This window comes from Cupressus sempervirens, chromosome 4 (assembly GCF_028749045.1).
Source record: "Cupressus sempervirens isolate cs-2001-9-10 chromosome 4, ASM2874904v1, whole genome shotgun sequence".
Lineage (NCBI taxonomy): Eukaryota > Viridiplantae > Streptophyta > Pinopsida > Cupressales > Cupressaceae > Cupressus > Cupressus sempervirens.
The window spans coordinates 222,810,676-222,833,281 of NC_143121.1; the positions used below are offsets into that span (position 1 = coordinate 222,810,676).

The 22,606-nt window shown below is 35.1% G+C and overlaps 1 protein-coding gene across 1 annotated transcript; it reads right to left on the reverse strand.

The window, feature by feature from the left end:
- Positions 1-7,401: 7,401 nt before the first annotated feature.
- LOC149560801 (TMV resistance protein N-like) lies at positions 7,402-17,472 on the reverse strand. The gene is made up of 5 exons (XM_089823669.1): positions 16,676-17,472; positions 10,319-11,495; positions 9,736-10,014; positions 8,397-9,599; positions 7,402-8,199 (listed from the first exon to the last, which is right to left on the reverse strand). Exons 1-5 carry the CDS (start codon positions 17,164-17,166, stop codon positions 7,696-7,698), a joined length of 3,654 nt encoding a protein of 1,217 aa, XP_089679795.1. The 5' UTR covers positions 17,167-17,472; the 3' UTR covers positions 7,402-7,695.
- Positions 17,473-22,606: the final 5,134 nt, after the last annotated feature.

Consider the following 22,606-nt stretch of genomic DNA (forward strand, 5'->3'; position numbering starts at 1 on the left):
GAATTCAACTATATTAGTTGAGATCAAACAAGAGCCAATAGAGACACCTAGACAGAAAAGAGTGAAACAAATGGTAGCTAGACTAGGAAAGAGGTAAAAGGTCTTAATGGCCTTTGAGGGAAAGAAAATGTGAGGTTAGGTAGAGACACCTAAGAAAGAAAAGGAAGCTGAGCCATAAAAGGTAGAAAAGGAACAATCAGAGAGTACGGACAAAGGAAGAAAGGCCTAGAAGCCTAAGGTTGAGAAAGTGAATTGTGCTATCATTGATGAAGGTAATTTTGTGCAATTAAAAAAATATTACCACTTATACATTGGTATTGATAAGAAACTTGAAGATATTCAAGATCAAATTCCTAAAGACCTTTATGATAGACTAATTAATACAAAGATGAGGGTAAGTGATGAAGATAAAAAGATAAGAGAAAATATGATACATAAATTGTGTGAAGTAAAAGATGATGAATATATTGAAAATATAGTGAAGGGTATTGAGCCCCTTTTGAGAAACAAGAGAAGAACAATTTTGATAATGGGAGGTAATTATGAAGAAGTGAAAAAGGAAACAAATGAGGCTATTGTAAAATTCATGACTTCCACATCTAGCCAAGAATAGAGAGTAGCAACAACAATAGTAATAGTGTTAGAATAAACTCCACAAATCACTATAAGTAATGATACCATGCAAGTGGAAAGTACAAGAATCACCTTAGACATGGAAGAGGATACATTTAAGGATTATGGTACAAATGTTGACAATTTGGTCAATTATATGAGCTCAGAAGATGAAGAAGAAAAAAAGAGAAAGGAAGAAGAGAAAGAAAGAAAGAACAAGGTAGAGAAAAAGAAGAAACTAGAAGAAAGAAGGATAAAAGAAGAAGAAGAAAAGAAAAGAAGAGAAGAATAGGGGAAAAAGAGGAAGGAAGAAGAGGTGAAGAAGGAGGGAGAAAGGAAGATGAATGAAGAAGAGGATAAGAACATGGCAGAGGAGAAGAAAAAGGAGGAAGAAGAGAAGAAGGCGAGTGTACCTAGTTCTTTTAGGACACCCCTTACACTTACAACTTTAATGGGACTGGATGATGATGATCATACAGAATTGATCTCATCACTCATCAAGATTATAGAGAAGAACAAGAAGGTGAAGAGTTTGTAGAGTTCATTGATAGAAGTGATAGATAGACTTCATAGCACCATATTAGTATAGATGATAGAACCAAATCCCCAGGACAGAGAAAAAGTTGTAATTCAAGATTTTGATACTGAGTTCACTACCTTGTCAAATATAGTAGCTGTGAAGGCACAAACTCTACATGATGCATACATATTCAAAAAAAAATTGTGATAACATCAGAGGCGATTTGAAGAACCTTGATGAAAAGATCAAATAATTAAGACAGTGTCTGACAGAAGGGAACACAATGTATGGGAAGTGTGTTGGAGCACACTCTTTAATTAGGGATATTTCAAATGAGCTGAGCACCAAACTCAAAGAATTAGAGGCACTTATGAATGAAGGATAGAATCTTTCAGCTAAAATTTTTGATCTGGAGAATAGATTTAGGAAAATTAATGATAAAATTAGTCTTTTGGAGCTATAGAACGAGATAAAATTGAAGCGATGTTTATTGTTAAGTGAAAACCTTGCATTGAAAATTGATCTTGTACAAAGACAACTAGAAGAATGTCTATCAGTGAAGGCATCTTATGAAAAGTTTTCCTATACAAATCTGGATGCAATAGAGATAGCCTCTTATGCTCTATGTGCAATATTGAGTGTTGCAGATGTAGTAAAAGATAAATAGGACATGTAATTCTCTATTTTAAAACAAAACTTTGATTATCGCATGTCGTGGATCACTAGTTAGTAGCAACCTTAAAGGTAATGCAACACAATTCTAACTTGTACATAAGTTTTGACACCTTTTTCATTGATGTCAAAGGGGGAGAGATAAGTAAAGGGTGAATAATGTAGAAGTTATAATAAAAGTTAGAACCATAATCAAAAGGGGAGTTATAATGTAATTAGGAGATGTAAGGAAAGATGGTAAATATGTAATGATCTTTAGGTTTGAATTGTTTTTATAAAAAAATTGTCAAGGCAAATTTTAAGAAGTTTTATTTTTGGGACTTAGCCAATTTTCCATATGTTGTAATCTATGCCAAAGGGGGAGATTGTTGACAATTTGGCTAGGTTTAATATTTTGATGTTGTCATTTATGAAAACATATCACTCATATAAAGTGTGTAGATCATGAAGATGAAGTTATGGCATGTATACTTAGAAAATTGTCTAAGTGTCATACAGTTTATTTGGTAGAATAGATAGAGTTTTGGTTGGCGAGCTTCAAAGGCTTATCATGGACACATGTGAATTTAGGTACGACTACCTCACATTATGACGATGACATATCCGAGTTTGTGGGACTGTCCAAACTATACAGACAAAGTTATGGTTAGATTACATGTTATAGTAGTATACAAACATAACAGAGCATGATAAAGAAACAAATATTTTGGCTTAAGTATTTATTTTGTTTATTGAAAGAATACTTAACTAATTAGAGACAACAACCTAGATGTTAACACTAAGTGGGCAAGAATTAATACTATATTTTGTTAAGTGTATAAAGGCATGAATGCCAACTTGACATATAATTGTAAATTAGCAAGGTATAAAGGAAATATTGCAAATGTGAAGTTATGGGAGTGATTAAGTGATAAAATGCAATACTATGTGATGCAAATTCTAATGTATGATCAGAGGAATGCAAATTTTGTGAATGAGCAACAAAGGCAAGACCTGATATAGAAGATATCAACAATAGTGTAAAGAGGCTTTTGTATCTATCTCTTTGTATTGAAGAATTATATTGTATATTGTATGTTTGGGTAGTGGGCTCATCTTGCATACATTTTATAATTGTATATAAAAACTCCTAACAAGGTTGAGGCTTTAACAAGGACCAAGACACTATACAGATGTAATAGACTTCTAACAGGGTCAATATCTTTCACAAGATACTTTTGATTAGTCTATAATTTTGTGGTTACCATCCCCATCGGGGTTTTCCCTTGGCTAGGGTTTCCCTAGTTAACAAAATATGGTGTTATGAGTTCTCTTATTGCATGGTTATGTTTACTGTTCAACATAGTTAGTTTAATTTCTGATGCATGTTATAAAGTTGTTAAAGATACCCAATTTTGGGGTAAAGTTTGTGAAATATTGATTCACACACCACCCCCCCCCCAGTATTTCATATTTCTAACAACAATATAACCCTAATAAAGGGGACATTAGAGGGTTACACTATGCCCTTGGTTCACATGAGTATCCCATATCTCAAAATTAAAATTATAAATTATAAAAATCATTTAGAACCTTGTCGAGGACAAACTCACTATAAATTTTCCTTAAAAATTATATCGTGAAAACCTCATGATTATGACAATGAGGGCTATCAAAAACCATCCACCATTTATCCTAAAAATTACTTTTAATTCCTTCATGCTGGCACTAACAGATAGGGAGCCTCTTGCAATTAACATTAAGATGTACATTCATTCTAGGATTTGTAAAGAGCACACATATGTTAGTTTTATTTATATTTTTGTTCTTTACATCCTTATAGGATAATTTATTTGCATAATATTATTGTTTGCTCCTCTCATTTGTTTGACCATTAATTAAGTTGCCCACTAACTATGCCTATGTGGATCAAGATTGATTGCAATAAATTTGCAGGTGATGCCTTATGCAGATTTGTACCCATAAGATAAGATAAGACAAATTTATTAATGTCCAACAAGAGACCAACAAGGGTCTAAGGGACTGGAAACAATACAAATGGAAAATGCCAGTAGGGGGAGCACCAAATGGTGTCCACAGAAAGAACGTGAAAGCAAAACAACAAAAGATCAAAGAAAAAGAAATAACAACAGCTAAGAACTTCTCACAAGTGAGAAGTAGTCCAAAATGGAAAGGTGGACATTAGGGCAATCAAATACTCTAGAAGGTCACCTCTGAGGTCTACTAGAGGGACATTTCCAAGTATAATCTCTGTGAGGTCTCACAAATCTGGTGTGAACCAAGATAGTGTAGAGAGGCTGCTTCGATCCTTAGGCAGGAACTGTAGGATTGAAGAAAGAGGTCATGAACTGTGTAGGGGTCAAAGTCAAGCAAAGTTGGAGCTATATAGTATGCTCACAAGGCTGCATGGTCTCCTAAAGGTAGAGTGAAAGATAGTGTTGGTCAATATATCTGAAGAATGAGTGAAGAGATCAACACTCTCTGAACAAACAATAGAATCTCCCTTAAATCTCATAGTAAATGGGACAACAAAAAATGAAGTGAGACTCAGTCTCGACCTCCCTGAGGTGACAAAGTTGACAGATCTTGTCCTCCCTACCAATCTGGCGATTAGTTTGAATACGCAGCCGGTGAGATCCCACCCTAAAAGATCCCAAGGAGATGCGAAGAGCGTGAGTCCAGTGACGAGTGAGGTACCAGGGATGTAAGATGATCACGTCTTGTATATCAAGAAAGTGCTCAGAATAGAAGGCCATGCAGGAATGGAGCCCACTTGGGGGATTCTACCAGGTCGTGATAACATACTATCTGTAGATGTCAACTCTAACATGCTCATTCAACTCCCACTTAGGTCGAAGATGATGGGTTGGAGCGTCAAGAGAAAACTGGAAGGGGGGAAGATGATCCAAGCTAATACCAATTGAGCCCAAGAGAGCAGAGACCTGAGTGTACCAACAACGAGACTTGCGACTAGAGTCTGAATCCGCAACCTCCATAGAAGAGTAGTAAGCCAAGTAGGAATATCTATGACAATCATCGAAGGAATCGGCAAAACTCCTGAGCCGATGAATAAGCCAAACTAAACCAAAGATTGTCCCCAGTTTGAAAGTGTGAGCAACAAACTCAACCAGAACAATATTGTGTGGTGTGAACCGATGACATTGACTTTTTCAACATCCCAATCAAAACATCTATTGATTTTTGTTATTTTCTATTTGGTTTATAAGATATTCTTGTGTTTCTAGCAAATGTCTATAAATTGATGGCAGAGGCTGAGAAATATTTTCTTTGTGAACTTCTTCATGAGGAGCTAGCTCAAGTTTTTATTGGAGTAGATTAATATATGTCAAAAATTAAAATAAAATTTAATTTAAAACCCTAATTAAACTTATATTTTAATTAAAAGGAAGCTAAAAATATAAATATACTCACCTCTTTGACGTCCAAAATATCTTGTGGCATTTTGTGACAATTCAATGCACTTACAAAGAAAATTTGGCTTCCAATATTGTGTACACCATTCTAAAACTTAGAAATGCTCCCTTTTATACTACTTGAAATGCAATTTCAAAATACATAATGTTTTGCATATGATGTATGCCATGTAAGTTTGGTGTGTCTAAGCCTTAGGCCTAAACACACCCAATCCTATGATGTGTGCCATATCCTCAAAAAAGGTTATGCGACAACTAATTCATCCCTCAACTTTGTGCACTTACCCAAAATTCTCAAAAGACTCATGATAGTAATATTTAATGCTTATACAAGACTACTAGTTACATGTATTTTGAACATATGCCATTAAAAGATTATAGACCCGTCTTTCAGTTTTTAGTTGGTCATAAAAAAATTACTGATTAAATGTGAATCAGCTAAAATTATCATATCTATATTTTAAAAAAACTATATAAAATACATTGAAGGATAACATTTGTTTAGAAGACTTAATACCTGATATAATTGAATCTAAACCTGCAAATACCTAAAGACATCCAACCAAACTCAAAATGACTCAAAAGTTGTGCAAATCACGTGTGATTGTAAAAGGTGTTATCAATCGGTTGAGTGAAAAATGGTAAAAGTGCGGAAAAATGAAATGCTTTTTGGCTTACAGATTGATGTTTTATTTTTGTTGTAAAAATTTTGCAAATGTATTTTTTGACACAAATCTTTAAGGGATATTTTCTACAATAAAACTTGAGGAAATGAGAATTTTCAATTACTATGCCTCGGAAAAAATGAAAATCTTCAACTGGAATGCCTCTGCAAGGGGTGAGGTGAAGTCGAAGGGAATGAATGGCACAGGGTTTTTATGCTACTGCAGAGGCCTCTGGGCATATTTAGTTGTTGTAATTAGTTGTCAAATTATTATTATTTAGTTATCAAATATTTTACAGTTCTAAAATAATATTGTTGGTCTTTTGTATGTATAAATATACATTGCAGTTTACTCTTGAAAAATAAGAAATCAACCAGTGTAGCTGTCCGAAAATCTATTTAAAATATCATAAAAAAATGTAGTCACAGAGGAATTGAAGAAATCACCTAATAATTCATAGAAACCAGCTCAAATCAATTGGATCCACTCCTCTAGGCTGCAAGAGTGAACATTTCAGAATTGAAAAACTATTTTAGGAAAGCTCATGTAAGCTCAGAAATGTATTCATCCACCTCCATGTTATCATATTCATTTGGAATGTTGGTCCACACATTTCACCATAGTCACCAGAAGATGGGTTGACTTCGAGATTTTAGAGACTGGTATCGGTATTGGTCTGTTAATTTTATAAACTAGGAGGCGGGGTATTTGAGGATACCAATTTTGTTTCTAAGCCTAATTTTCAAAGAAAAAAATCATGGAACAATGAAAAAGTTATAGTTTGAACTTCGAACATTAATTAAGAATTTATATAATACGTTTCTCTAAGCATCCTATAAAATATATACCCTACAATAATGTCATGTGAATGCTTAGACAGTTTGCATACATTTGTGTCGGTGCAGTTGCATATAACTATGCTGGCAGACATGTAAATGAAGAAACTTGAACCTCAGACTCCCAGTCTCATGAAATCATAAAGAAACTTAAACCTTAGACTCCCAGTCTCATGGAATCATAAAGAAACTTAAACCTTAGACTCCCAGTCTCATGAAATCATGCAGACTTAAACAACAAACAAAATTGAAAAACAAATGTAGATGCAAATCTCTAGGGCACCTCCTGTGCTGCTTTCAAATTTCAATTATGAATAAAAGAATTTATGTACTCTCTATTTATAGTTAATATAATATAATACAGATATTTTATCCAAAAAAAATAATGTTTGGTATTATTTTTCTGCCTTCTTATGTGCCTTTTTCAGCAGGAGCTGCATGGGAGACACTTGGAAACTTGGCGGGAGATGAGGAGACAGTGGGAGATGGTGAGGTGAAGTATCCGACCAAAATCAAAGACTCCAGATGCGTGAAAAGGCTCAGAAATGTGTCTGTTGGAAGGAAACGCATCTCTCTATTTCATTTCATCCATAATGTGTTTACCCATTGACATGAACTACAGATTGACAATCATTACAGTACATAAAATAGAATAAGAATACTTTTGTTGATATCCCTGAGATCTAGGATCTGAGAACTATTTCGCTGTTAATTTGCAGTTTACATAGTTGTTGCAGATGGGGTTGATTCCATTTTGTACAAATTGGGCAGTGTGAACTATATGAATTGACTAAATTGCAGTTGCTCATATAGGACTTGCAACATCCCCTACATATGATATAGGATTTAGATATCTTAACCTTTTTTATGGTTCAAAATATTTACGGTTACCATCCAATTTTTTGAGGCCACTTACAAAAAGGGGACCATCGTATGAAGATTTTGCAACTCCAGTTTCATTCCTCGTCTTCAGAAGCTAGATCTTCATGGTAATCTTCCATTAACTTTGTCAAATCCCTTCCCAAGCTCTCCAGGATTAAATCTTCTCTTTTCCCATCTTCACCTTCAGAGAAGAATTGCATTCCACCACTTCTTATCATTCTCTCTTCATCTATGTCTGCCTTTGCCTGGACCACATCTCCACTCTGCACCATCATAACCATGGGGTGATCTTTACGCAAAATATGCACAAAAATCTGATCTCCTTCCACAGTTTCTGAACGGTTATCAAGCCTGGTATTGAAAATCTCCTCACCGTCTCTTGAAGTGCTTAGTTCTACACTCACTGAATTAATACCAGTCCTGAACCTGACCATAATGCAGATAATAATCCCTGAACATTGCTCGGTACTGTCCAATGTAGCATACAGTAAAAAATCACCATTACTTTCCGTCTTCTTTTCTAAGCAATCTGGTATCCCATTTGCTGAGAAAGTGAGTAACTCTAGACAACGTGTTTCCTGTAATTAGAAAGATTAAGGTAATTAGCATGCAAGGTACTCTTGAATTCGGAATATGTAAATAATCTATCTTAGCTGAATGTCAATCAGAATGCAACTCATCACTTTGTCCTTAACCAAAACATAAAAAATGATTGTGCAGCATGGCTCCTACTTTCCATGTTCGATTTCAAAGTTAAAAGGAAAATAAGAGATGCCTTGATTAAAAGGCGAGGTTTCAATATTGAGCTTCTTGAGCGGGTCAATCTGCAACCTGGAACATGCACTCTTCTTAAGGATTCCAGGCCTTCAATTCCTTGAATACGCTTTACATTCTTACATTCTGATACTGAGAGCTCTTGCAGTGACTGCAAAAACCCAAAGTCAGGCAATTCAACAAGTTCCCTACAGTTGTGTATCCTTAGCAGCTTTAGCCTCTTCATATGTGACATGTTAGAGATTTTCTTTAGTCCAAAACAGTCCTGAATACACACTTCACTGAGTTCCTTTGGAAGTTGTGGAAGTTCCAAAAATTCTGTACAATGGCGCAGGAAGAGTTTGCTTAGGCGCAAAAGTGCTCCAAAAGTTGGTGCCAAAAAGGACTCTTTGTACGACTTGAGATGTATGGTTTCTAATAGTGACAACTCTCCAATAAGTTCCGGTAGAGGGCAACCGCCTGATTTTAGATTCCTTAAGGAAGTCAGTCTTGAAATGCTAGGTGGAAAAACAGATAGACTGTATGTATCTTCCATTTCCAGAGTCTTTAGGCAAGAAAGGTTCCCGATGCTCTGTGGGAGCTCGCGAAGATTGCGGCATTCATTGAGCAACAACTCCTTTAAACAGGTGAGATTCCCCAATTCCTCTGGCAGTCGAGACAAATCAATGCAGTGATTCAGGTTCAGATGTTGTAAACACGTAAGTTGGCCTATTGATTTAGGCAACCTCCATATTGCTTCACAATCACTTAGAACCAACCTTTCCATATGAACAAGGTGCCCTAGCTCTTCCTCTAAGCTGATTTCTTTGCAACCAGTCATATCCAACCCGGATAAGCTTTCAAGTTCATAGATTGAATCGGGTAGAGTCTGTAAACTCCAACAGCCATGTAAATCAAGATGCCGTAAGCGCTTCCATTCTCCTATTGGTTGAGAAAGGCTTCTTAATTCATGGCAACCATAAAGAGACAGCTTCTCCAAGCAGGACAACCATCTAAATGATTTGGGCAAATTCTTTAAGTTGCAGCAATTCGACAGATCAAGGTTCTTAAGCTCTGTCAGAGATCCAATGGACTTTGGCAGTTTGCTCAACTTCTTGCAACCATAGAGCTCCAATTGCATGAGACACGTGTGGTTGGCCAAATCTGGAAGGACCTGAAGATTTGTGCAGTAATTCAACTTAAGTACTCTCAGGTTTTTTGGACCCTGCAAACAGAAAGGCATATCATTAGGAACTTATCAAGCAGGTCTTCGTATCTTTTTTTTTAATAACACTAAATCTTTTTGTGATTGTATCTTCAATCTCTTTTACATCCTAAAATAATGGGATTCTGGAAATCACCTCTATATTTGCCGGCTCTGACCACAGCGCCTCAATGCCTTTGCTGAAGCTTAGATCAAGCACTACTAGATGTTTTATATTCCATTCACATGGCAAGCATTTTAGAGGGCAGTTTTCCCACCTTAGCCACTTCAAATTTGAAGGCATTTTTCTATAATCTCCCTCTACGTGAGCCGCATTGAGCCAAAGCAATTGCAATTGACACATTCCTTGAAAACTATGAGTTTGAAGTCTTACATCTTGCTGAAGGTAGATAAGACATCTCACCCTTTCTGTTCCCTGATCAGGTTGCAATCAATACGTTTTATTAGCAAGTGCTAGTATTGAATTTGAATTATTCTGTGGGAAATAGAAACAATTATTCTAAGGGAAATAGAAACAACTACTGTCCTATGCAACATACCAATGAAATACAGTGGAAAGATCGAATAAATATATAAACTAGAAGCACATCTCAAATATTCTGTCTACAACAATGTTAGGTACAATTCATAAGGAAACCGACTATCACTTCATAGATTTAGTGTAAGGACTAGAAAAGTATTGGGAGTAAGAAATAAGTAAAGAGAACTCAAAACCGCACGTTTTCTTTCATTAAAACTAGTTCAACCTCTTCTGGCTTCCACAATCTGCTACGTTTCCCTGGTTCTGCTGATTCATCTGCTACAATAGCTCTTCCCGTATCCCGCAGCTCACTATGCATTCCAAGTCTATCATGCTCATCTAGTTTAATGAGTGATTTCAGCCTCATTTCTGGCAGGCCTTCATTAGGATGCAAATGACTTGCTTCCCAAAAGCTAGTAACACTTCCACTCTTTCTTCCCGTGAATAAACAAGCCATGTCTAGAAACATCTCTTTTTGTTCAGATTTGAGGCCATCATAACAAAGTCTAGGAATGGTGTACTTGCCATTGTAACTTGAACATTCTAGATATTGAATGGTTTGATTCCAATCACTTAAATCTCTATTATACAAATGAGCACCCAGAACTTCAATTGAAAAAGGCAGCCTATTGCAAATGTCCACAGCTTTGTATGACAAGTCTTTATAATCTTCTTTGGGTTCATCTCTCATGAAAGCATGCCGACTAAACAATTGAAGAGCACATTCTTGAGCCAGTCCCTTTAATTGATAAACAAAACTTCCGTTTTCATTCTTTACTATGTTGGGGTCAAGCGTTGTTACAAGCACTCTGCTACCTGGTCCAAAAAAATCACCTGCTAGAGCCTCCAACAACTTCCTGTCATCAACATATTCCAGAATAACAAGGGCCTTGATGGACCTTAAGAGCTCCTTCATCAACATCTTTCCATGAACTTCGTCATTAACTTTATCCTTGAAATTGACAAGGTCTTTTAATATCTGGCACTGCATCTTAGCTACACCATTTGTATTTTGGGCTTTATGACGAACATCATAAACAATGCAGGTAGCATCAAATTTGAGATAAATATGATTGTGGATGGCCTTAGCGAGTGACATTTTTCCAACACCCCGATCTCCATAAATGGCAACAGTGAGTACATTCTCATCAGAATCTTTATTGAGCATATTTATAACTCTACTCACATGATCTACCATATCAATGAAGATTGACTTTGAAATTCTGAGTGGTTCATATCTGATCTCCTGGGGTGTTGTATCTGAGGACTCTTCTCCTTCTAAGCACTGTTGTGGAGCTTCCTCCTCTGAGATTGCCTTTTGTTTTAATTTCTTTAAAACGTCCTGGATAACTTGCTTGATGATTTCTGCCTCAGATCTGAAAGACAAACATGGTTTTGCTGAATGAGATATTGTCCAGTTTTTGTGTAATAATTATCAGTGTATTTTTCCTGTAACAATAATTAGACCTCTTAGACTAGTATAAATTAATAAAATGATGTATAACCTGAGAATTTCAAGGATCTGTATTTCAAAATCATATATGAATAACCTTTTCTATTATTAAGATTGATGCCGTCAACATGAAATCTTAACTAGAGTTTCACCACACAAATTCAGCATTGAGTGACAAACTCCAAATTCACCATTTTTTACAATCATCAGTTCCACCATCCATGCAACATTCTATGCGGTTAGAGTTCAGTTTTGAACAGATCTTTGTCATAGTTTGATGCAGTAGCAATAAGCATGATCATTTTCATGCGTAGGCTTCTTTTAGTTTGCATATTTTTTGTAGATAATCCGCCCCCTTTAGACTTGGTCTAAGTTTAGTTTTGAAATTTGAATCACTAATACATAGTTAGACTCTTTGTTCCACTGTATGTGATCGCATCAAATAATGGTTGGCTAAACTACTGTTATGGATAGCATAGTCCAGTTTAGGAAGTTTTGTTTGATCAATGCAGTATGTAATCAGACTTTAATTTCATGAGCGTGCTGCTGTAATAAATCTATATTTCCGCTCCATAAAACAGAGTATCCTCTGTGTGAAAATAGTGTTCTAATTTTGGTTTTCTGCATATTGTTTTTATCATTTAACTTTTTCTTGTGAGCAGCTGTTTGGTTTCTACATTTGGTATCATAGCTGAAGGTGTTTGGAAGGCAGCAGCATGGCAAACAATTTGCAAATCCCACAGTTTGATGAAGTTGATTACCAATGTTGGTCAATCAAGATGCAGACATTTTTGATTGGGAAAGATTTTTGGGAGATCGTTAAATCTGGGTATGAAGATCCTGCAGATTGAGATACTCTCCAAGCTAATGAAAGGAGATTAAAGAGGGAAGCTGAGAAGATGAATGCAATGGCTTTGTTTCACATTCAGGTGACTCTTGAAATGAGCTTGTTTCCTAGAATTGTTGACGCTCAAATAGCAAAGGAGGCCTGACAGACTCTAAAAGATGCTTATCATAGAAATGATTAGATCAAGGTTGTAAAGTTACAAACCTTGAAAAGAGAATACGAGAATTTGAAGACAAAGAAAATAGAAAATGTGAGAGAGTTCTGTGCAAGAGTCAAAGATGTGGTTCATAAAATAGCCACTTTGGGTGAACCTATGAGCCAAGAGCATGTGATACAAAAAGTACTGAGATCTCTAACCCCAAGATGGAATAATCTAGCAGTTATTATGGAAGAAAGCAAAAATTTAGCCACCCTGGAGTATGATGCGCTGGTTGATGAGGATAAAATAAGGGACACTTCTACTGGCATTAACAAGAAGGCTTTTGCTTCCCAATTGCAAATTTCAAAGAATGATGGTGCTAGCAGCAGCAATAACAACAACAAAGGCTCATGAAGAGGTCAAACTCAGAATTATTCAAGAGGAACTAGAGGAAGACGGGGTGCTCAAGGAGGAAGAGGTAGAGGCGGATTTGATAAAGGAACATCCAATGCTATCATTACAACAAGTATGGACACTTTGAGAAAGACTGTAGACTGAAATTAGGTAACAATAATGCAAATTATGCTTAACAAGATGAGGATCCTTCCTCAGGTAATTTATTCTTTTGTTATGGCAAAGCTGAAAATAATATGAAGGATGTTTGGTATTTGGATTTTAGGTGCTCTAACCATATGTCTGGTAACAAGGAATTTTTTCCAAAGCTTGATGATGGTTATAGATCCAATATTACTCTTGGAAATAACAATAAACTGGAGGTCGCAGCCAAAGGAGCCATGGATGTTCAAACAAAGGAAGGTACAAAAAGTGTTTAGGATATTTATTATACTCCCAAATTGAAGCATAATTTATTGAGTATTGGGCAGCTATGTGAGGAAAACTATAGAGTGGTATTTGAGAATATGAAATGTACTATCTATGATAAGAACTAGGGAAACAAAGTTATTGCAATTGTTCCTATGACAAAGATAGGATCTTTCCTTTTTAGTTTGGTGAAAATGACAGTCAGCTTGAAAATGACAATCAGCTTGTCAATATGGTGTATGAGGATAAAAGTTGGTTATGGCATCTCGGGTATGGCCATTTGAATTTCAATAGCTTGAAGATTCTAACATCAAATGCATTGGTTCTTGGATTACCAAAGGTTGAAGAGCATGAACAAATTTGTAAAGGATGTGCAAAAGGGAAGCATGCAAGGGAATCATTTCCAAAATGCAATGCATGGAGGGCCCAACACCCACTTCAGCTTATTCATTCAGATATTTGTGGTCCTTTGCAAACACAAAGCTTGGGTAAGTCATCATATTTCATTACTTTTATTGACGATTATTCACACGTGTTGGGTGTATCTTTTGAAGACTAAGGATGAAGTCTTTGATACATTCAAGAGGTTTAAATCTCGTGTAGAGAATGAGAAAGGGAACACAATCAAATGTTTGAGAACAGATCATGAAGGAGAGTTTTGCTCAAAAGGTTTTTAAAAATTTTTTGTGAGATGAATAGGATGAAAAGGCAATTCACAACTGCATACATGGCTCAACAAAATGGAGTGGCTGAAAGGAAGAACCATACTATGGTACAAATGGCAAGGAGCATGTTACAAACCAAGGGTTTCAACAATTCTTAGTGGGTTGACTCAATTGCTATAGCAATATATATTCTCACTAGGAGTCCTACAAGTGCCCTAGACAAGATGACTCCATATAACATTATATGAGAAAAGACCTAATGTAAATCATTTTAAAGTTTTTGGTTGTTTAAATTATGTTTGTATCCCTGATTAGAATAGGCAAAAGCTAAATGCTAAAAGTGAATCATGCATTTTTGTGGGTTATAGTGAGGAAAGCAAGACTTATAGATTGCATAATCCTATTACTAATAAGCTTTTTGTTTCAAGAGGTGTGATTTTTGATGAAGGGGGAGTTTATGGTCATCAAAAAGGCTATGTTGAAAAGCCAAAATTAGTTTTGGATGATGATATCATTGTTAATAATGATAACGAGTAGTCAGTTAATGGATCTATTTCAAGGTCGCCAAGGCCACCAAGTAGCCCCTCATCAATTTCAAGTGAAACTCCATCCTCAAGTTCTCCAAGAAAGGTAAGAAGATTAAGTGATATCTAGTAGAGGTGTCAAAATCAAGCACATGAAGAAGATCCAATAGGTGAGATGGTAAATTTTGAATTACTTGCTAAAGTTGATTTTGAACCATCATGTTTTGAGGATGCATGCGTTAATGAGGATTGGATGCAAGCAATGAATGAAGAGATGGATTCAATTCATAGGAATGAGACATGGGAGCTTGTAGCTTCCACATGAGAAGAAAAAAATTGGCACAAAATGGGTCTACAAGATCAAATATAATAGTGATGGGAATGTTGAAAGATACAAGACAAGATTGGTTGCTAAAGGTTTCACTCAAAGGTATGACATTGGTTATGAAAAAACTTTTGCACCAGTAGCAAGCCAAGAAATTATTAAAATGTTAATCTCTCTTGCAGCTCAAAAGAAATAAAATATTCATCACATGGATGCGAAAAGTGCCTTCTTGAATGGGTACTTAGAAGAAGAGGTATATGTGGGACAGCCACAAGGTTTTGAAATTCAAGGCGAAGAAGGCTTTGCATAGCCTCAAGCAAGCACCACGTGCATGGTATGCAAGGATTTATGGATATTTTTAGAACAATGGCTTCGAAAGAAGCAAGAGTGAACCTACCCTTTATTACAAGCAAGAAGGTAATGATATTCTCATTGTGAGTTTGTATGTTGATGAATTGCTATATATGGGTAGATTTTCAAAGCTGAAAATAGAATTCAATATTGCTATGAAAAATGAATTTGCGATGAAAGATTTAGGTCTCATGAAATATTTTCTTGGCATGGAGGTTAATCAAGGTAAAGATGAAATTTTTATTTGCCAAGCCAAGTATGCAAAGGATATGTTGAAGAAGTTTGATATGGCTGATTGTAAACTTCTTTCCACTCCAATTGCTCATGGAGTTGTGTTGTGTAGAGATGATGGTGCTAACACTGTTGACTGAGATTGTTGATGAGGCACCATACAGAAGCATAGTTGGGAGTTTGATGTTTTTAACTTATACAAGGCCTGATATTGCTTATTCAGTTTCATTGGTTTCAAAGTATATGAAAAATTTATCAAAGGAACATATGAAGGCAGCCAAGAGAATTTTGATTCATCCAAAAAGGAATGAAGATATAGGATTGAGCTCCGCGCAAAAGGAAGAAAAATATGTAAAATTGGAAATTAATAAGGGTGAGAAATTTGGATGTTATTCTATTTGTTAATAGGCACCTGAGATCTTAGTTAACGAATTATAGACATACTGTATGAAAAAGATTTATGTTCATAATGACGGCGATGAAGAGAACGTTTCTTAAAATATAGACAAACGGATCTATTCCTGCCAATCTTGCTATATCATTCAACATCAGCAGATCATAGTCCTTTCTTGAAAGAAAAAATCATCATCACTTTTAGTATAACATGCTGAAAATTTGATGACATACAAAGTACCAATGAAGATAATGCCAATGAAAAGTATATTTCTTCCCTATCATATCATCAATTACACCAATACATAATTTTCAAAGCCCCTTTTCAACGAACTATCCATATTAATGTTTAGCTAAAATAAATAGCATTGATATATTGAACCGCACTGTTATTCTTACAGTAATAAATCTATGGTTTGCGGAGGAGCATGAGCAAAGTATCTTAAATTCTGGATTAATTTCTTTCTAGTTTTACAGCTAATAAGTAACTCGCTTACACATAAATAATGCTAATCTTACTAAGTTAAGAGGTGAAAGTTTTGGTATTTTGGTTTAGTCCATGGTCCTTAACATTGCGAGCTCATACAAATGATGAGTATTATCAGAATAAATTTTTATCTGCTGCTGAGGTCAAGCAAATGAGATGATTATCTGGGCAGTTGACCGCAAATTCATGCGTTTTAGTATTTGAAGACTGAGCCTCACCAGCTCAAATTAAATATTGCCCAACTTTCCTTGCAATTCTTCAGAGTACCAGGAATACAAAAATTAAAAAGAAAAAGAAAAGAAACATTTTGTTTTCATACCCAGATGTCTCATCTATACACCAGCCAGATATGTTGGAAACTTCATGGAAAGCACCTTCCCACTCCTGAATTCGTTCCGGTGTGTATCTTTGTTTCTTCTCCTCAAAAGCCTCAGCAAAGACACCTCTCCCAGGATTTCTTACATCTGTTGGCTTCACATAATAGAACAAGGGTATAATTTTACCATTTGCTTCGCACATGTAAGCTACCTCGTCCAAGCACCAATGGGACTCTGCAAAATTCTTGGAGAAAATAGGCATGAGGATGGAGCTGTTTTTTATTGCCTCTTGAATAGTTGAGCTGATATAATCCCCCCTTTCAATATTAAGGCTATCCAGGAATACACTAATCCCTGCAGCATCCAGGGAAGCATACAGGTGACCTACAAATGTTCTTCTTATGTCCACCCCTCTAAAACTTAAGCAAACGTCATATCTTCTTGATGTAGAAGACTGAGACCTGCGTGAGGGTTTGTATCTGGTCACTGACATAATCTATCAGTATAATCTCTGAGCTAGAGACAATTGGTCTTCTACTGTCTGCAAGGTCGGGGTGATAATTTCTCCTGTCATGAATGAAATCTCTGAGGTAGAGACTAGTGGGTGTTTACTCTTGGGAGTTTCTAGCTGCTATTAGGTGTCATCTCTGATTAGGTTTTACCATATGCAATTCTAGGGTGAGTCCTCCTCCTATTTGGGATTGTACTCTTGGCATATATTTCATAAATTGCCCTTCAGTTTTCCCAAGGCTGGGTGCTCTCTATAGAACAAACCCGGTTTTGTTTTTGGGGTAGTGAAGAAGCCAAATATGAGCAGCATAGAGAAAACAGCAAGAAAAGGTTATCAGATCAGTTAATTCTTAGAAAAGCCTTCCCCATGCCACCCAAACATCGGCATCAACGCTCAAAGAGTATTAAAAGTAGATATGAATGAATATCATCCCAAAATGGAATTTGGAAGATTCATAGAAACCTAAAGCAATATCAACTTATAACTTTCGCAGACTGTTGCTCCACCAAATCCTCAATTTAGAACATTTACTCGGAATCTTCCCAATTAAAAGGAATACCCCAGAAACGCATTATTTAAAATTTTCGATCACAAATGTTCAAGGAATCTTTAGAGGATGCAATTACGTAGTAATATATTTAGTTTATTGTTCTTGTTGAAACACCCGAGAAGTCTCCAACGAAGGGCAGGCGTATTCTGCTGATTTATTCCAGAGGAAACAGTCAAATAAGTATTTTATTTTGCTAAGGTGTCGTGTTCCTTGGAGCTCAATACCTTCACTTTCTTACAGCTACATCTTATTTGACACTATCGATTCCATCTGAAAAACCCGTTAACACCGATAAGTCGAAATCTTCATTCAATATACAGAAGGTATGGCAAAGATGTGGCATGTCTCTCTCGATCGACTAACTCTTTTTCAGGAGGATATACGATTAGCTAAGCTGATAGGTGTTCAACAATAAAATTATTTTTAAAAATATAATATTATGTGAGTAAATTAGATTATTAATATTTTTCAATTTAAATAACATAATATTTACTAAAATATTTTAAATAGATTAATAAATATTATTTATTTAAATTTAATTTATCAAATATGGAAAAAAATATTCACTTAAAAATAAATTATAAAAACTAAAAAGTAATATTTAAAGAAAAATTAGATTAATATTAAAAAAAATTAAAATAATCTAAAAACTAAAATCTAAATAAATTTTAAAAATTAAAAATTAAATTAATATAGATCACAACATGAGCTAATTGGAGATCACAAGTAATTCTTTTTAAATAAACAAAAAAAGAAAAACAATAATTAAAAGTGGAGATAACAACTAATAAATATCAACACAAGAGTTTTATAAGGCTAACAGCAAATGGATTTGCAAGGACTTGCTTAATATATACAATGAAGCTATTAACATTGACTTTCTGGGTAGACCCATTAATACTGGCATTATCAAGCTTTTTCCTAAGGAAAGGGACAAAACCCTTATCAAGAATTAGAGACCCATTACTCTTTTGAATGCTTTGTATAAAATTCTTGCTAAGATTTTCTCGTAGACTTGAAACCATCCTCCCTAAGTTTGTTTGTCCTACCCAAACTGGTTTTGTTAAGGGTAGATACATTTTGGAGAATTTGATTACTAGTTGGGAAGCTCTTGATTGGGCCAAGCACTCCAATCAAAATGTCTCTATGTTCTTACTAGACTTTGAAAAGGCTTATGATAGAGTGGAGTGGAGTTTTATCACTATGATGCTTGAGGCTTTTGGTTTCCCGCCTTTCTTTTTTAAAATTGTTCAAATGCTTCTTAAAGATGCTCATGTCCAGGTTGACATTAACGATTCGCTCTCAGACTCCTTTCCCCTAGGTAGATCCATTAGACAAGGTTGTTTGCTTGCCCCTGCCCTCTTCGTAATTGCTTCTGATGCTCTCTTTTACATTCTCAAGGATAATTCTTTATCCCCCGCAGTCAAAGGTATCAACCTCCTTGATAATAAGGAAATTATTAACTGTCAATTTGTTAATGATACTTCTTTATTTCATGATGCTTCAAAAGCTAATTTTGAAGCCATGATCAATAAACTTAATTTCTTTTGTAAAATTTCAGGAGCTTGTTTATCTCAATCTAAATCTATTTGTCTTGGATGGAAAGATCAACCTTCGAACTAGTTTTATAAATTCAAGTTCCAATGGGGAAGCCCTTGTAAAATTGTTAAATACCTAGGTATTCCTTTCTCCATAGAGCCTTCTTTGAAAGAAATGTGGAGTTGGGTCAAGGAAAAAATCCATAATAAACTTAATAAATGGCACAATAGATCTCTATCTCTTGCTAGTAGAATCCAAGTGTGCTAGAAAATTCTTTCTTCTTACAATATTTATTATGCTTCTGCCTAGATGTTCAATGACTACTAGGTATTGGAAATTTAGAAAGCCATCCACAATTACCTTTGTTTTGATGCGAAAGGGAACAAAAAGATTCATTCAATTAAATGGGAGTGGTGCCATGTTGACAAAGTCCTTGGGGGATTAGGGCTTAAAGACCTCAAACTTAATGGTCTTGCTTTGGCCTCCAAATGGATCTTTCATGCCTTGGAGGGAGATGATCCATGGAAAATTTTGATTAGAAATAATATTGAAAGGGGTTACCCTAAGAAAGCCAAATTTTGGAAAAATCTTCCTCTACGTGAGCTAATTTGTGGTGATTTTGCTATCATGGTTCAAGGTTTGGTTATATTCAAGTCCATTTGGAAAGCCTAGAACCATGTTAGGCAATTCATTAAGAACAAAATTTTTCATGATGACAAGACTCTCCATGGTGAAAGATTCATTACCCCTTGCTCTCACCCAAGGATGCTTTGCCAAACACTAGGCCACCTGTGGGATCAAACAATATATTGATATTTTTGAAAATGATAAACTTATCCTATGGGAGGAGTTAAAAAGTAAATTTAACCTACCTAACTCTTAGAAGAAAACTTATAATATGATTATCAAAGCTAGTAAGGACATTCCCACTAATTGCCATGTTAATTCTAGCAGCTGTCTAAGAATTAAGTGACCGGATGGGACCATCATCACCGAGCTAAAAGTTAAGAATATTTATTCTGCTATTAATCTTAGTGATTCTATTATCAATCACATTAACAAAATATGGTACACTAATCTGGATGTTTCCTCTTTGAAGAAATTATTTGATAAGCTATGGAAAAGTTCAATTGATCCTAAAAATAAATGTTTTAAATGGCTTCTTATTCTGGATAAGCTTCCTATTAGGAACAATTTCTTTGATATTAATTATTGCAGCTTTGCTAAAGAGGTTTGGTTGATGTTTGGAATCTCTATCTCTTCTAATTTTAACATTTTTGAAATTATTACAGGTTTTATTATGAATGCTAAAAATGATACTAACATGTTTTGGAACATTCTCTCATCTAACATTTTGTGGTAAATTTGGAAATGCTGAAATGAAGGTTTCAAAACATTCCCAGATTGCTTACTGAATCATTTCAAAGTCTCATCCATTTAAAAAATTTCTCATAGGTTCAAAATACTATGAAAGTTGACAAAGCTAAATTCAAAAGACTCCTTAAAGATGGTCATGCCACTTTTTTCACCAACGAGGTGAAGAATGGGTACTTCTAGAAACTACACATGGACAACATTCAGACTTTCAATCATACTATTAACCTTCTCAATAAGGAAAATAGAAGAAATAACCATGATACTACCAGGGAAATGATCTATATGCTTAAACAGATTCAAGAACAAAAAAGTATAGTTTGGATGGAAGGCTCTTTGGGTTGGACTGCTTGGGTTGATACTTTTGAAGATGTGTTCCACTAGCTTCTGGGATTATTGGGGTTCTTTGTAATTATTAGTCAGTTTTCTCTAGTGTGAGGCTACACCTCTTGTAATTATGTTTTGATGCTCTGTGATTCCTTTTTGTAACTTTGAATTCCTTGTATTTAATATAAAAGTGGAAACTAGAGATAACAACTAATAAATATCAAAATAAGAGTTATAAGTAGAATGAGATAAAAACTAGCTAGTAACTAATTAATGGGAAGGATTTACAATTTTCTAGCCAAACTAACAACTTTTCTGGCTAATTGACAATTTTTCTATCAAAAATTCAATTTTTGGGAACAAAGTTTCTAGAAATAGCCTATCTGCTAAATTAGGTCAACTACGATGAGGGAGATATCACAAGGGAAGAGCATTTAGTTTTTGTGGACATTAACCAAAAAAATTCGAGGGGAAGGGTATGATAGTGGTTTTAGTTAATTTTGTGTACTTTGAATTTTTAAACAATACATTAGTTTTTGAAGACTTTTTGGAAGTTCTTTTGGGTTTCCTTTACATACAATTTAAGAAATAATAGCTTTTTTTTTTGGCTTATGAATACTTACAACAAATGATGTTGTAAATAAGATCTTGTGCCTACTATTTTTAATAAGTTTTAATGTGAGACTTATTTATATGACTTAAGCTTATTTAAGTTCCAAGTGTTGTTTTTAGAAGTTGTTAGTTGTCTAGATATTACACATTGTATCTAATCTTTATGATATTTATTTATTTCAGTTATTGTTGTCACAAAAGCTTGCACCCTTGCCTAAAGTTTAACCTAAACGAAACCTTGTGAAAAATGGAAACAATCCCCAAGTTGTGAGACTTGAGCTATGAGATTGATTCTCCGAAGAAGGTTAGCTTCCTTGTACTATCAAGGTGCACTAAACTACTTCTTTCAAGGAAAAGGGGAGAAGAACTGCTTGGCCTAAAGCTTGAATGAAAGGAGGTGGTGCACCAAATAGTATGTTTGATCTTATCTCTGCCCAAGATTGCACTACACATCAATATGGCTCCAATATACACAACTCCCCAACCCTAATTACCCCTCACAACTCACATTTAGATCATGAACTAGATGAAATGCTACAAGGAGGAAGCTTCACTAGATAACATTAAAAAGAAAAGTAGATACAACATATAGTTTGAAGAAATAAGAAGCAACACTAATAGAAGGCAAGAAGGCATGCATAACATTAATGGTGGAAGAAGGTAAACCAAGAGATTATATGTATGTAAGGTAGGGGAAATTACAACTCCATAGATTGAATGCTATTGTCAAAGAATCAAAGAAAGAGACCAACCCTTAAAACATATTTCCCACTATCTTTTAAAGGTGTGGGCATAACCTAGATGTTTTATTGAAAACTAGGCCTAACCACTTGACTGACTTGCAGAGCAATAATTGGAAAATAAGAAATAAATTTGATCATGGAGTGTCACATTGGAAGTGATAGGAAGAGCAAAGAATGATGTACCTAGCCATAAGAGGTCAAATCCCCAATGATTTGATAATGTTATGCATTGAAAGAATAAGGAGGGCATTGATGTCATGCAAACAAGGCTCAAGAA

Excerpts from the sequence above, each read along its gene's own strand:
- LOC149560801 (XM_089823669.1), bottom strand. The coding sequence starts at position 17,166 with ATGTCAGTGACCAGATACAAACCCTCACGCAGGTCTCAGTCTTCTACA. Across the intron at positions 10,015-10,318 it reads TAGTTTTAATGAAAGAAAAC|GGAACAGAAAGGGTGAGATG; the intron begins GTGCGGTTTTGA and ends CAACCTGATCAG. Across the intron at positions 9,600-9,735 it reads CAGAGCCGGCAAATATAGAG|GGTCCAAAAAACCTGAGAGT; the intron begins GTGATTTCCAGA and ends TTCTGTTTGCAG.